The 12,905-nt window shown below is 37.1% G+C and overlaps 2 protein-coding genes across 2 annotated transcripts; one reads left to right on the plus strand and one right to left on the minus strand.

Annotated features, from left to right (window-relative positions):
• Nucleotides 1-3,135: 3,135 nt before the first annotated feature.
• Nucleotides 3,136-10,684, plus strand: LOC128672248 (trypsin-1-like). Its single transcript, XM_053749271.1, has 7 exons — nt 3,136-3,295; nt 5,300-5,519; nt 6,112-6,274; nt 7,990-8,152; nt 8,809-9,018; nt 9,311-9,485; nt 10,484-10,684. The coding sequence occupies exons 2-7, from the start codon at nt 5,306-5,308 to the stop codon at nt 10,600-10,602; spliced, it is 1,044 nt and encodes a 347-aa protein (XP_053605246.1). The 5' UTR covers nt 3,136-3,295; nt 5,300-5,305; the 3' UTR covers nt 10,603-10,684.
• A 745-nt stretch (nt 10,685-11,429) lies between these two features.
• On the minus strand, nt 11,430-12,853 carry LOC128672250 (uncharacterized). Its single transcript, XM_053749274.1, has one exon. The coding sequence runs from the start codon at nt 12,460-12,462 to the stop codon at nt 11,743-11,745; it is 720 nt and encodes a 239-aa protein (XP_053605249.1). The 5' UTR covers nt 12,463-12,853; the 3' UTR covers nt 11,430-11,742.
• Nucleotides 12,854-12,905: the final 52 nt, after the last annotated feature.

Raw genomic sequence — 12,905 nt, forward strand, 5'->3', positions numbered from 1 at the left:
TACTTTGGGGCTAACTCAATCTGTGTCATTTGTCCCTATTTATTTATTTATTTATTTATTTATTCCTATATTAATAGAGTTTTGATGTAAACATTACCTACAAAGGAGAGCAACAGTTTTAGGTGGTGTGTCCTTTAACCACCGATGACTTCCTGAATTATTATCAGCTTTCTAACTTTTAATTTCTTTTTGTCATATATCGACGATGTTTCAGTGAGTCTAAATAAACAAGAGAACAGTTATTGGGAATTATCGATTATTTCCTAGTTACTATCTCCTTCCTATATCGATAATGTTTTGGAGTCTAGACAAACAGATGTGGCCTTGTTTGTTTGGTTATGGAAAGAGCCAGTGTGGAAGGATCGTATTAATCGGGCCAAGGCGACGGCTGATGAAACCCGTATGTCGATAAGGACGCAACCTTCTCGATGTCGTTTGTTTGCGGATTACGTGCAGATTACCATTGGTTTTGTGGATGAATAATCCGGAATCGAGTTATGCGTGTAGATTCCAAGTGACGAATTTTTATAGGGGGCAAGTACTTACTCCATCGAATTCTTGCTTGAGGCATGCTTGCTTTGTATTGTGTATACCTGTATTATGTTATGAGTATGCCTTAATGGCAGCTTATGACGAAGCCATAGAAGTAGCTCGGTTCCGGCGTGAAAGGATTTTGAATCCAATGGTATAGTTTACAGATTTGCTATCGACATCAATTCAAATCGATAACAAAGAACAAAATAAGGTTTGAAAGATTATCTTTCACTGAAAAAATATGTGAGTGAGTATTTAAAATCGTATTTATAAATTGTTTATACCGGAGTCCAAGATCCTATAAGAGGCATTGATCCTTCGTAAGATGATAAGTGTATTTTTAGGGCTTTCTTGTATCCTATTCAAAGTCGTTTTGCTTTTATATGTTATTAATAATTTTTAAATCGTGCGATGCTCAAGTGAGCATGAGCGTCATTACAGCATCCTCTCTCATAAGTACGAGAGAGGACGCTGTAATGAAAAAAATAACTAAGCTTTTTTAAATTCATCCCCCTGTCTGTCAATCGACTGATTTCGTATAAGTAAGGCAGGAGTAGATGTAGGACCTCCATTTCCAATTGTCAAAAGCCTGGATTTATAGAATTCCTGAGTAATCTAAATTTTAGAACGCAACTGTACGTCAGCTAACGTCTTCCTCAATCTAAATAAAGATTTACAATTATTGACTGATGTCTCAGTGTCAATGTCTCAATGCTATTAGCATCTTCGAAGAGCACCTCTCATTTTAAAATAAGATAAAATTGGAGAATAGAATAACAGAATAATATAAGATACCGTTATCTTGAGGAAACCTGCACACTGATTGACAGTTTAAGTTTACTAGTGTGTATACGACTACTGGCCACTAGGTCTTTAGGCGACTTGACTAAAATCTGACACCAGTGTTAGCAATAACACACTCGAATTGAAGAAGATAATATACCAATGGTAGCGGCCGCTGAATCTTATTTATTGTTGTGTCTCAAACGGTGCCAGAATGCACCAATGGCATGCCGCGGTTGTCGCGCCTGCATGCAGCTGACCCAGTTGTCGTTATCTCATCGAGACGCTTTCAGCAATTACAATTATTGATTTTAATTGTCGAATTATTGCCATTGAAGTGGGCGTGGTTTTTAACCTACTTAAAGAGGTTTTTCAAAAGTAGTTTTTTTTTTTTTATTTCATCGATACATTTCAATAAAGCTCCGCTTGACTATCTATCGAATAATGTTGCGCAAAAAACTATCAAGTATTACTTTATTTCTACTACTACAACTTTATTTCTACGTCTATTTACACGATTTGATCATCCACATTGAATTATTTTATAATAAGTTTTATAGATCAAGAGTCAAGAATACCTAAGTCAATGTTTAGATTGTTAAAAAAATAATTCTAATACCGGCTCCACATGCCGTCGAACGGTTTGCCAAACTTTGGCGGTTCGGTGTACATTGCTGGTTTTTCATTGCGGTAAATAAAAGCACTCGTACTAACTACGCAATGTTCACGCATTCGCGTTGGCAAGTATCTGAGTTGGGCGACAGTGTGGAGCGTTTGCTATGCATTTTATTGTGGTTTCAAAGTCGTAGATTTTCTTAACAAAATTGACCTTTATTTAATTTTTTAATTACTTTATAATTTCAATTCTGCAGGTGGTTACGCGAATGATGAATAGAATGATTTACGTAACGCCTGCTAAAAGTTCACAGGTTTGCTGTAACATTAATTTGCTATGAGAGAGACTACAGGGAATATATTGTACCTGCACGTATGAAAAAGCAATATCACACAAGTACCTATATATAATAATCTCAGGCGTTTGACTGTACAATAGTTGTTAAATAAACAGCTTTAATTAACCGGTTTTTCCATCGTCTTTTTTTATTGGACTTTAGGTTTATAGCAATGGACTGCTACAGGCTGATGATGACGATGAGGTTTATAGGTTCGAAATATAAAGGACCTATCTAGCGCTACTAGAGCAATACCATCTACAGGCAATACAGGGCTTAGATCTTAGATTTAGTAAAACTTAGGCCATACAAAATATATTTTCTTATTATCAACTTGTAATGAAAATCAGGAAAAATTCGTTAAAATAACAAATATTTTCATAAAAAATAGGTACATTTCTGTTACAAGCTTATAATGACATTACAAAAATGTACATATACAATACATGTCATCCCATCTGTACAGTAAACCGGTGAGGAGTTCTCTCGTTGGGAGCCAATCCATGTTGGATCTGTTCTGTTGTTGTCTGGATCCAGGATGTGCACATCCTGTGATCAAACATGCTTATCATAAAACTGAGGACAATGGGCGCTTATTTTTACAATCGCAATCAATAATTGTAATATCATCCATCAATGAGGTCGCGAGGAGTTTATGATGCATCGGATGCTGACTTATATAACTCAGTATCTATGTGACAACTCGTCCACGATTAAATAGGTAAAATTAGTCAAGTACCTAGCATGCCTACAAAGCGTAATGGGTCCCACATAGGTTTACCATAATGACAATAATTGTTAAATTATCTGTTGGTAATGAAATGGAATTTATGACTATTTCGTGCATATAACTTGGAGTGCGGGCAGAAAGGATGCATTTTGCTGGTAATCCTGGCTTGGTTTAAGTGGACCAGCTTAGTGAAAGTAGAGATAGGAGATAGTCTGTCTCTGTCAGTCTTCGCGGATTCGCGAGCCGGCGGTGTCCACTTGTGTTCCTTAATCAAAACGCAACCGTCTACTTAGTTGTGAGTGTTTTTTTTTCTTTTTATTTAAATCGGTGTTTTTTCGGTGTTGGTGTGATTGATAGCCCGGTGTGCCCTTCGTGTGAAAGCGTGAATTTTTGGTCTATAAATTAATTTAATTTTATTTATATTTTATCTCTCCCATCTCTGCAAGTTCCTTGCTTTCGGGGTTGTGAAAAATACCTTGAAATTTTGAAGATTAAGCTGTTATTTTACAACTGGCTGTGATTTTATTTATTGTTTATGGAAGTACATTATTTATTGGTTTCTGTAGAGGCTAAACCAAGGTATCATTAGTTATCATAGCTAAATCTTTCCTAACAGGTAGTAGCACCTAGTACAGTTTTAACTAGGTACCTACCTACTACTACTATTTGATGAATTTCAAGTTTAGCATAAACTCTGTTTGTAGTCGTTTGTTTAAATCATCCATCATTGATTTCACTGAAATCTTAACTTATTTTTTTACGAATCAATGAAATATTATTTAATTATATTTTATTAATATAAAGATTTCATTTCAAAGTTAGCGGTAATTAGGTTTTAAAATAACGGTAGCTTGAAGATTTGTATAAGTAGGAAACATGAGATTTAAAATATTTTTCACCCGAAAATATATTTTTCAGTAAGTATGCCTATAGAGACAGGTAGAATAGTCACCTGTTTTGCGCAATCTGCGCACGCAGATTGGTGATAATTTCCTACACGATCGATATAATTATAGGATATTAGACTGGATCTTGCGTGTAACCGCTTTCTTTTCCGATTGAAATGGTTAGGAACAGGAAAATGGCGGCTCTCACGACGAACCAGTCGCAGGAACCGATCGGTACGCCTCGTGAATGACAAGTCGAGTTTATTGTGTCAACAAGTTTATAAAACAAACAGTACGGACAGCAAGTCACCGAGCTGTGTGATGTAGGCATTAACTTTTGATTTCTGATTCTGAATGCGAATCTAATGTTGTTTTTATACAAGTCTATATACTCGAGTGAATACTCGAGTAAAACCATAACAAATCATAAGCGTACCTAAATCTTCCACAGGAATCACATTATCTATTAGTGAAAACAGTCCAAAAATCCAGTCCCAGTCCATAGTTTTTGAGTTCGTCGCGTACAGACGACAGACAGATGCGACAGGGGACTTCATTTTATAATATTTAAGGATAAGGAATAGAGATGTGGGTTAAATTTGTATGTGTACAAATCGTCCTTTGTTATATAAATTGTTAAAAAAAAGCGACTTAATGCATAATGCTGACCATACTCCTCAAACCGTATTGTGGGAAGGTTTTGTTATTAAAGCAGGCAAGCAGTTCTTAAATAAGCCTAATCAAAATGGCTCTTGTAATATGACTTTATTTGTTCCAAACAATAAAACATATTTTCTTTTTATAACATTAGTAGGTACGTATTACAAAAGTGCAAGTTTGTATTTAGAATACATTTTATGTTATACACGACAACAAAACGTACGCATATTTTAAAGCTGTTTAATAGTGATGAATTCGAAATTGAAAGTTAAAAAAAAAAGAAAACAATGAAACATGGACTTACGCATTATTCGAGAGGAGAAATTATTAAAAAACCATGAATATTGAATATGCAAATGCGTGAGAAGATGGCAGTTCAGTAAGGTAGCGGTACTCGCTGTTAGAGCCAGTTTTTGTGACCCGCTTCCTATGTCCTTGATTCAGAGATAAATTCATACGTCAGGTGTTTATTGAATTTATGATTTGTTGATAACGTTGCACTTATAAGAGCTCGGTGGCGTATTGGATCGCGCGCTCAGGAGTTGAGCAAAATTGCAATGTTTGATCTGTCTATTTGTTTCGCTTTCACGGCTAAACTGGTGAACCGATTTCGATGAAACAGGGCTACTTTTGTTTTCAAAAATCAACCCCCAAACGACTATAATGGGGGTGGAAAATACAGACGGGCTACAAATAAGCTAGTCGATAAAGATAAGTAGCTAAATCACATTGAAATATCCCTTTATTTCCAGAACAAAATGAAGTTATGCCTACTGCTGGGTATGGCAGTGGTAGTGCGCTGTCAAAGTCCAGAAGTCAATTTCCCAACGCCTACCGCCACGGAGAACCCCGGGGCGCCGACCACCAAACAGGACAAGGGGCTGATCGACTGGATCGCTAATCTGCTCGGAGGTGGGACCACTACCACGCTCAGACCGTCGCAAGACCCGCCTGAAAATTGTCCTCAATGCCGTAAGTTTCTACTCTAACGCGAACTCCCCTAGGCTTCATGGTGATTTTTATATATGTTCTTCTTATATATGCAACTTGGGTTCCCGAAGGGCGCAGGCGTCGAGGTAGACCACGTACAAGATGGCGCGATGATTTAGACAGGTTTCGGCGTGGTTGGCAAAAACAAATGGACCTTTGGAAGACAGGATAGAGGCCTTTGCTATAAAAATATGTATTTTTACAGACAATTTAAAACGCATGTGTCATTCATTAAATCAAACTTTATTTTTTCTTGTCACTTTAGAGATTTACTCGAACTCGTTGAAGTCTTTTGTATATGGACCTAGAAAACTGCCCCTTTTAATCACATCCACATAAGTTAAGTTTGATTGAAGCTGATTTATGATAATTTGCCATGTTTGAAATATATATTATGCATGGCAAAAATAAAACGAGTTCCCTCGCGAGAAGAATCCATGTACAATATAACCTTGTTTGTTTGTCTTATAAAATTTATTTATGTATTTATTTATTCAAAACAGCTATACAAATGAATAAATAAACCAATATAAGCAATACAATTTCAATTAATTAATCGAAAATGTGTTCTCAGAGTGCGGCATCGCGCGTACTAGACGGCGCATCGTTGGAGGCTATGAGACCAAGAAGCTGGAGTTCCCGTGGATGGCCGTGCTCATGTACAATGGCAGGTTCTACTGCGGAGGCTCGCTTCTCAACGACTTGTATGTGCTCACCGCCGGCCACTGTACTTCTGGGTAAGACAAGATGTTAGTTATACTAAGCAACAGGTATTAAACGCGCACATACCTTTCCCAGACCACTGACCTTTGTAACAAGGTCCGAAACATCTGGGAAATAAAAAAAAAAGGTATGTGCGCGTTTAATACCTGTTGTTCAGTAAATAATTATGATACGAAAGTTTAAAAGTGTTAGTTTCTGTGGATGGCTGTGATCATTTATATCAGGGTCTACTATAAAGGCTTACGCCAACTAAGTACTACCCTACCTACTCGTATCGTGGGTCTAAGAACAATTTAATTAAAACTACTTTTCTTTCATTTTCTTTTACACGTTTTGTATCTAATATATAACCATTTATCCATTCAACACAGAAACATATTTGTATATATTTCTAAATTTATTCGTCTCTTAGGAGAATAGGTACAAATATTCGCCCGTGCTAAGAACCCCGGACCTTCAGATGGCCAGCGGACATGGTGACCACTACGCCATTGGTTTCGTCAATGCTATAGTCGTAAATTGTGTAGTAAACGTGAAATAGTCAGGCAATTTGAATAGAACGTAATAATGCAATTTTCCTTATGAAAAATATGAGTCACATATGGGCTGGTTAGAATTATTTTCCCTTTCGAAAAGTTGGCAAGAAGAGCAACGTTTTCGTTCATTTGAAATTCAATTGAAAATTACTCACAATAGAAACTGTGGCAACTAGTACATAGTAGGTACTTTCCCTTATGGGTTATTTGTGTTAATCGAGGAAAGTTCAGATTTTACTAGTTTATTTTAACTTGCAATGTATTTATGTCGCTATGTCCCATGTCTCGGGTGGAATCATGCAACTCAAATTTGAAGCAGATATATTTTTATACACACGTTTAGTTTGGATGACAATGCATTATTATGATAAGCATGACCTAATGGTGCAACCTGGAACGGCTCTAGATGTAGCATCTCCTCAACGGTTTACTGTACGGATATAATTTTAATTGTTATCGTCGCACGTTGAATGCATTATGATCTCTCTGACAACAATAAGAGTTTGTGTCAAAAATGACATTTTTGCAAAAGACTAGAATACTCGTACATGTGGTCGTCCAAATCAAAAGGGACCTTATGGCGTCTAGCACTTAGATATTAGCTATTGCCGTTGTTTTGTATTGGAACAATGGCAATAATCCCTTTTATAACGGTGACCACATATTATAACGGTGAAATAGACTTGCTTGCTAAGGGTTATGATTATTTTTACATTTTTAAAACATGAAATAAGAAATAAATTTGTATTTGTTATTTAACTAGTGTAATTTTAGGATGTCGCTACTGATGGTCCTTCTTATGATGGATGAATTGAATATAGTGTAGGTACTCGTACATAAGTTTAGTTGAAGCGACACTACAATAAGAAGATTGTAATGTTTAAGTATTTACAACTTATATTTATATTTAAAAAATGGTAAGCCCTTCTGGCATAATAGGGACCAACACTGTTTGAATGAGTTTCTTTCGGCATTTCTTCTCAGCAGTGGTCGTTCCGAAATGCTAGTATTTTGTAGCTTTGGTAAACATCATTTAATTTAGATTATGACGTGAAAAAGTGCCTGTGAAGGCCTAATTTCTGAATAAATGATTTGATTTTGATTTGATTTTGATTTAATCTCGATCGACTCTGGGGCTCACTCAATCTGTGTGACTTGTCAATATTTAAGTAATTGTTTTTTTTCAAATGTAGGTTCCGCAAAGAGAGAATAACTGTCCGCTTCCTGGAGCACGATCGCTCTGATGCTAATGAGACCAAAACCATCGACCGGAAGGTGTCCGAGATCATCCGTCACATCCGGTACAACCCCGGCACTTATGACAACGACATCGCTTTGTTGAGGCTGGACCAGAGGGTAAGAAAACAATTGGTAGTTACACACATAGGTTGGGTTGCACCAGTCAACTTTGACATTGAGTTTAACCTGCGCGCGTTTACATATAATGGTGTACTTTTTACGTTTTTCTGAGCAGGTTAAAGTTAGTCTGTCTAAGTATAAAACGAATCCTTTTTAAGGAACTACAAATTTTTATTTTTTGCCATATCAATACCAAATAGAATCATCCAGATTGGTGTTGCCAGTTGCAAGAAGACAGAGAGCCCTCATTTATTTTCTCCTTTTTAAAGACATAGACTTGGCAGCTGATGGCAACAATAGCATTCCTACAGAGGGTCGACGTCAGACAGGCGATTGTTGTGAAATCACAGGAGAATCTTACTTTATAAGCTGACCCCCAGGTTCGCGAGGTTACAGTTCCAAATAAAACCAGGAACAAGATGAGAGAGAGTTACTAGATGGAAGTAGATAATTTGTAGCAATCGGGCGTGAATAGAATTTCAATTGGTTTGGTTGAGGTATACTTACTAAATTAACGCGTTTAAAGTAACCTTGCGTGCAACAAGTCCGCCTTTGCTCCATAGATTTATCAAGTTTTGTATATACATCGAGTATATGTTTATGGGAAATAAAGTTAGTTCAATTACCGTTAGTAAATTAATATAACATGATAGGTGGACCTCCGAAGTGCCTTGAAGCGCGTGCGTCGCGACGAGAGCATGACAACGGGAACACCAGTGGAAGGAGCGCAGAATGAAGATGACGTGGGCCTGCGTCCTGTGTGCATGCCCACTACTGGGCTGTCGTACAGCAACTACAGCGGGGTCGTCGCTGGGTGGGGCACCACTGAGGAGGGTGGGTCTGTCTCTAGCACTTTGCAAGAGGTGAGTTTGATGAGATGAACTGGAAAACAGTGCTATGATCTCATAGCACTGTTTTCCAGTTCATCTCTCGATTGCCATGTCTTTAGGTCATTTGAAATTTCTTGAAAATCGGCATTGAGCTCTGAGCAATTTCTCCGGAAAAGAGTGACATGCAGACAGAAAGACTTTCGCATTTATAAAGCCCTTGGAGCCCAGGACGACATTCTATTCGTCCTGGGCTCCAAATTAATTCTATTATACCAGAAGAGATGGCATGTTCACGGATGTTTAGATATGGATTTATTATATTCAGGTGTATGTACCCATAATATCGAACGCGGAGTGCCGCAAGACCGCGTACAAGAACAGGATCACAGACAACATGCTGTGCGCGGGCACATCTGACGGAGGCAAGGACGCCTGCCAGGGCGACTCCGGCGGGCCCCTGCATATTCTCAACACTGACACTGCGCAGTATCAAGAAGTCGGTGAGTAGATCTTTTCTCTATTTGTTGAACGAACCCTGGGCTTTGTAAAGAGGTGGCCTGTTGTAAAATCATGCTGATTGACTCCGGACGTCGGAGCGTCACAGCTCCGAATGTCACCGGGAAAACGCGATGGTGAGTGGATCTTTCGACAAAATTACTTAATTAAATTTATATAATTAGCGGCCCGTCCCGGCTTCGATCGGGTAAAAACATAATGAATCATACACCTAAACCTTCTTCAGGAATCGCACAATCTATTGATGGAAACCGCATGAAAATCCGTGCAGTAATTTTTGAGTTTATCGCGGACAGGACGCGGGAGAGGACTTTGTTTTAATAATACGTAAGGAAAAAACAGTTTACTTTGTATCTGAAATTAAGCATATTTCAGATACAAAATAAACTGTTTTTGAATAAATAAATCCAATCAAGCATTTGAACGTTATTCCTGTCGGTATAGCTGTATATAAGTACTATATGTAGGTAGGTACTTAAATGGAGGATGTACTGTAGGTAGGTAGGTACATCTACCGACTCTCTGCCATCTCTCAAGATACCTTCTCCTTCAACTGATCCATGAATGCTTCGTGGCTATCCTTTCCGTCTCCGAGCTTGGACTTTCAACCAAGAATTTCATAAAATCGTTTCGTATAAGAAACATCTTTCCTCGTCTTCGTCTCTATTGCCTTCAGTAACGATGGGTTCTCTTTTATCAAGTCCAGTACCTACTTCCTCATTAGTATTTTTATCCATCCAGCTGATTCTCTCCAACACCACAAATAAATAAATTAATATCCCAGAAGTTGGTGAATATCTTTACCGATGCGGATTACACGGAAATTATTCCACACTAGGATAAAAAATTTCATGATTTTTTTAGTTTTCTCTATTACATAATTTTGAAAGAAATTGATAAAAAAGCTAGTGTGCGGGTTGGCCCTGTCTCAATGCACATACAAAATTGAATTGAAGAATATAAAATTGTTCTCCGTTTGCAGGTGTGGTGTCGTGGGGCGAAGGATGCGCGCGCCCCGACCGCCCCGGTGTGTACACGCGCGTCAACCGCTACATAACGTGGATCAAGAGCAACACCCGCGACGCTTGCTATTGCCAATAAATGTCTGTTATTTATTTACTTAAATTATTCTATGGTTAATGCTCTCTGATTAAGTGTTTTATTATACTTTGTGAACTATTAAGCTTGTTTAATTGTGGATTTACACTTTAGATTTATTTTCTTATGACCCACCAAGGCCCACCAGGCTTTGCTTGGACAAAGCCATAATAAAAAAGCTTAAGTACTATGTGTATCCTCTTCAAAAGCAAATAAATATTCATTAATTCGTAACGTTTTGTCTGTTTCTGCCAAATTTCATCAAAATCGGTTCAGTAGTTTTGTCTTTATTTATTACAATTAAAAAATAAAAAATACAAATCTTTTCTCCTTATAGTATAAGGATATTATCTTGGACAATGCTGCAACATCCATACTTCCTATTATAAATTATTATGACATAATAATATCATAAATGTGAAAGTAAATTGTCACATTACCACGGTTAAGCTGCTAAGGTGACCAGAAGTGGAGCAGCGAGCAACTGCTAGTATAGCATACAAGTTATAGAGATCTGCGAGTTAGTCCCTCCATCTTGACACAACTACCAAAGGGACCAGAATTGTGGGACACATAAAACAAAATTAAACTCAACAAAAATGAGGATGTGAGAGTAAGATTGGGACATACCTATTATTTTCTTTTTATCTTGATACTTAGACTTTTTGTATCCTATATGTATACATACAGATATATATTAAAAAAATTTGGAAGTATAATTTTCTTTGTAGCTTTCTGGTCTTTCTGGTTTCAACCACTTCTATTCCTTGCCAGAATATTATTCTTCCAAATTTTTTTTTTGCTTGCTGAAACCTAATAAAAAACAGAGATGATGAAATCCCCCATATTTATTTGAAAATAAGTATATACCTAATATTACAATTATGTAATAAATTATTGACTTACATACTGCTTCGCTAAAAGCATTAATTTTATGGAAAGAAAAACTGATTTGTGGGAATCTAGATATCTATATTATTACAAGTCTGTAACATTTGATATCACATGATGATTACAAACTTGTGTCCATTTTACATTCATCTAAATTACCAAATAAATATGACATTACTTTTATCAATTTAAGATTCTTAAAAATATTGTAATGTAAACTAAGCATAAATTAACCAATTAGGTACACAAGTTCTAGTAAAAGTTTCTAAACAATGAAGAAAGGTCCGACATAACATTATTGTAAATGATGCCCGGATTTCTGATATTATCAAAGCCAGTATTGTACGGCCCTCGTGTTGTTGGTTCCGTTGAAGTGATTGTCTCTTCCACTACTTCATTGCCATCTTTCACAATCCTTCTGGTTTCTATAGTACCATCAGGCTTGGTAATGCTAGTGGTGATGACAGTCTTGCAAAATGATCTTCCAGGGACCATATCTCCACTGAACGGCATGAGGGTTCCAACCTTTTTGTCTTCCTTCTGTTTTAACATACCTGATATTTCATTTGAAGATATTTTTCCGTCCAAATCAATGTCTTCTGGGTGTTCTTGTTTTTGGTTGTGGTAACCAGGTTTCAAATAATAATCTCTTATGCTGTTATTGTTAAAGTTGGAAGATTCAGCGGGGATGTCTCCAAAACCAGCGAGTTGATCGAATTCCTCGTCGTTGAAGAATGATTTGACGTCACCAAATATGTTGCCAAATATCTTGAACATGTCGTTCATTTGTTTGGCTACCTCCAGGTGGAAATCGTGCGGATTGTATGCTGTTGTTTGGTCTCTTGTATAAAGTTCGTCGCCGTCGTCATCGTCGTCCGATCCCCAGATAGGATTTCGAAAGTCATTTCTAGGTGGCTGCAAACCGAACCCAAAAAATGATCTTAATTTATCCATAATTGTAGTTTGTGACATGTTAACTGAACTTGACGATTTACTATTGACACAATAAAATGGATGCGGCTTTTTGGTTTGAACAGTTTTGCTTTTATTGCGCAACAAACAAAATCTAGAAGTCTCAAAACAGCTGTCAAGCTGTCAAAGTATCTTTTTTCTTTTACTATCGGATGTACGATGTACCTACTCGCAGCCTAGAAAAATTTCTATTGTCTGTCTGTGCTGTATACTGACTGACATAGCACAAACAGACAATAAAAAAAATATTTGGATGGATAGCAGTAGGCAAAATAGTTTTATTAACCCAGCCAGCTACACTGATGGACTTAGTATAAACTAATATTTAATTATTATATTTCTTCAAGTGTTCTTAGTAAAAACTTCAAAGTGATCAGAGAAGCGCACGCAGGATACAGGGAGAGACGCACTAAACGCAATGTCACTGTCACTTTTTAGTACAG

Source organism: Plodia interpunctella, chromosome 9 (genome assembly GCF_027563975.2).
Source record: "Plodia interpunctella isolate USDA-ARS_2022_Savannah chromosome 9, ilPloInte3.2, whole genome shotgun sequence".
Classification (NCBI taxonomy): domain Eukaryota; kingdom Metazoa; phylum Arthropoda; class Insecta; order Lepidoptera; family Pyralidae; genus Plodia; species Plodia interpunctella.

Bases quoted from the DNA above. Each gene is read 5' to 3' on its own strand.
- LOC128672248 (XM_053749271.1), top strand. From the start codon at position 5,306: ATGAAGTTATGCCTACTGCTGGGTATGGCAGTGGTAGTGCGCTGTCAA. The intron at 5,520-6,111 runs GTAAGTTTCTAC...ATGTGTTCTCAG, and splicing joins TGAAAATTGTCCTCAATGCC to AGTGCGGCATCGCGCGTACT. The intron at 8,153-8,808 runs GTAAGAAAACAA...ATAACATGATAG, and splicing joins TGTTGAGGCTGGACCAGAGG to GTGGACCTCCGAAGTGCCTT.
- LOC128672250 (XM_053749274.1), bottom strand. From the start codon at position 12,462: ATGTCACAAACTACAATTATGGATAAATTAAGATCATTTTTTGGGTTC.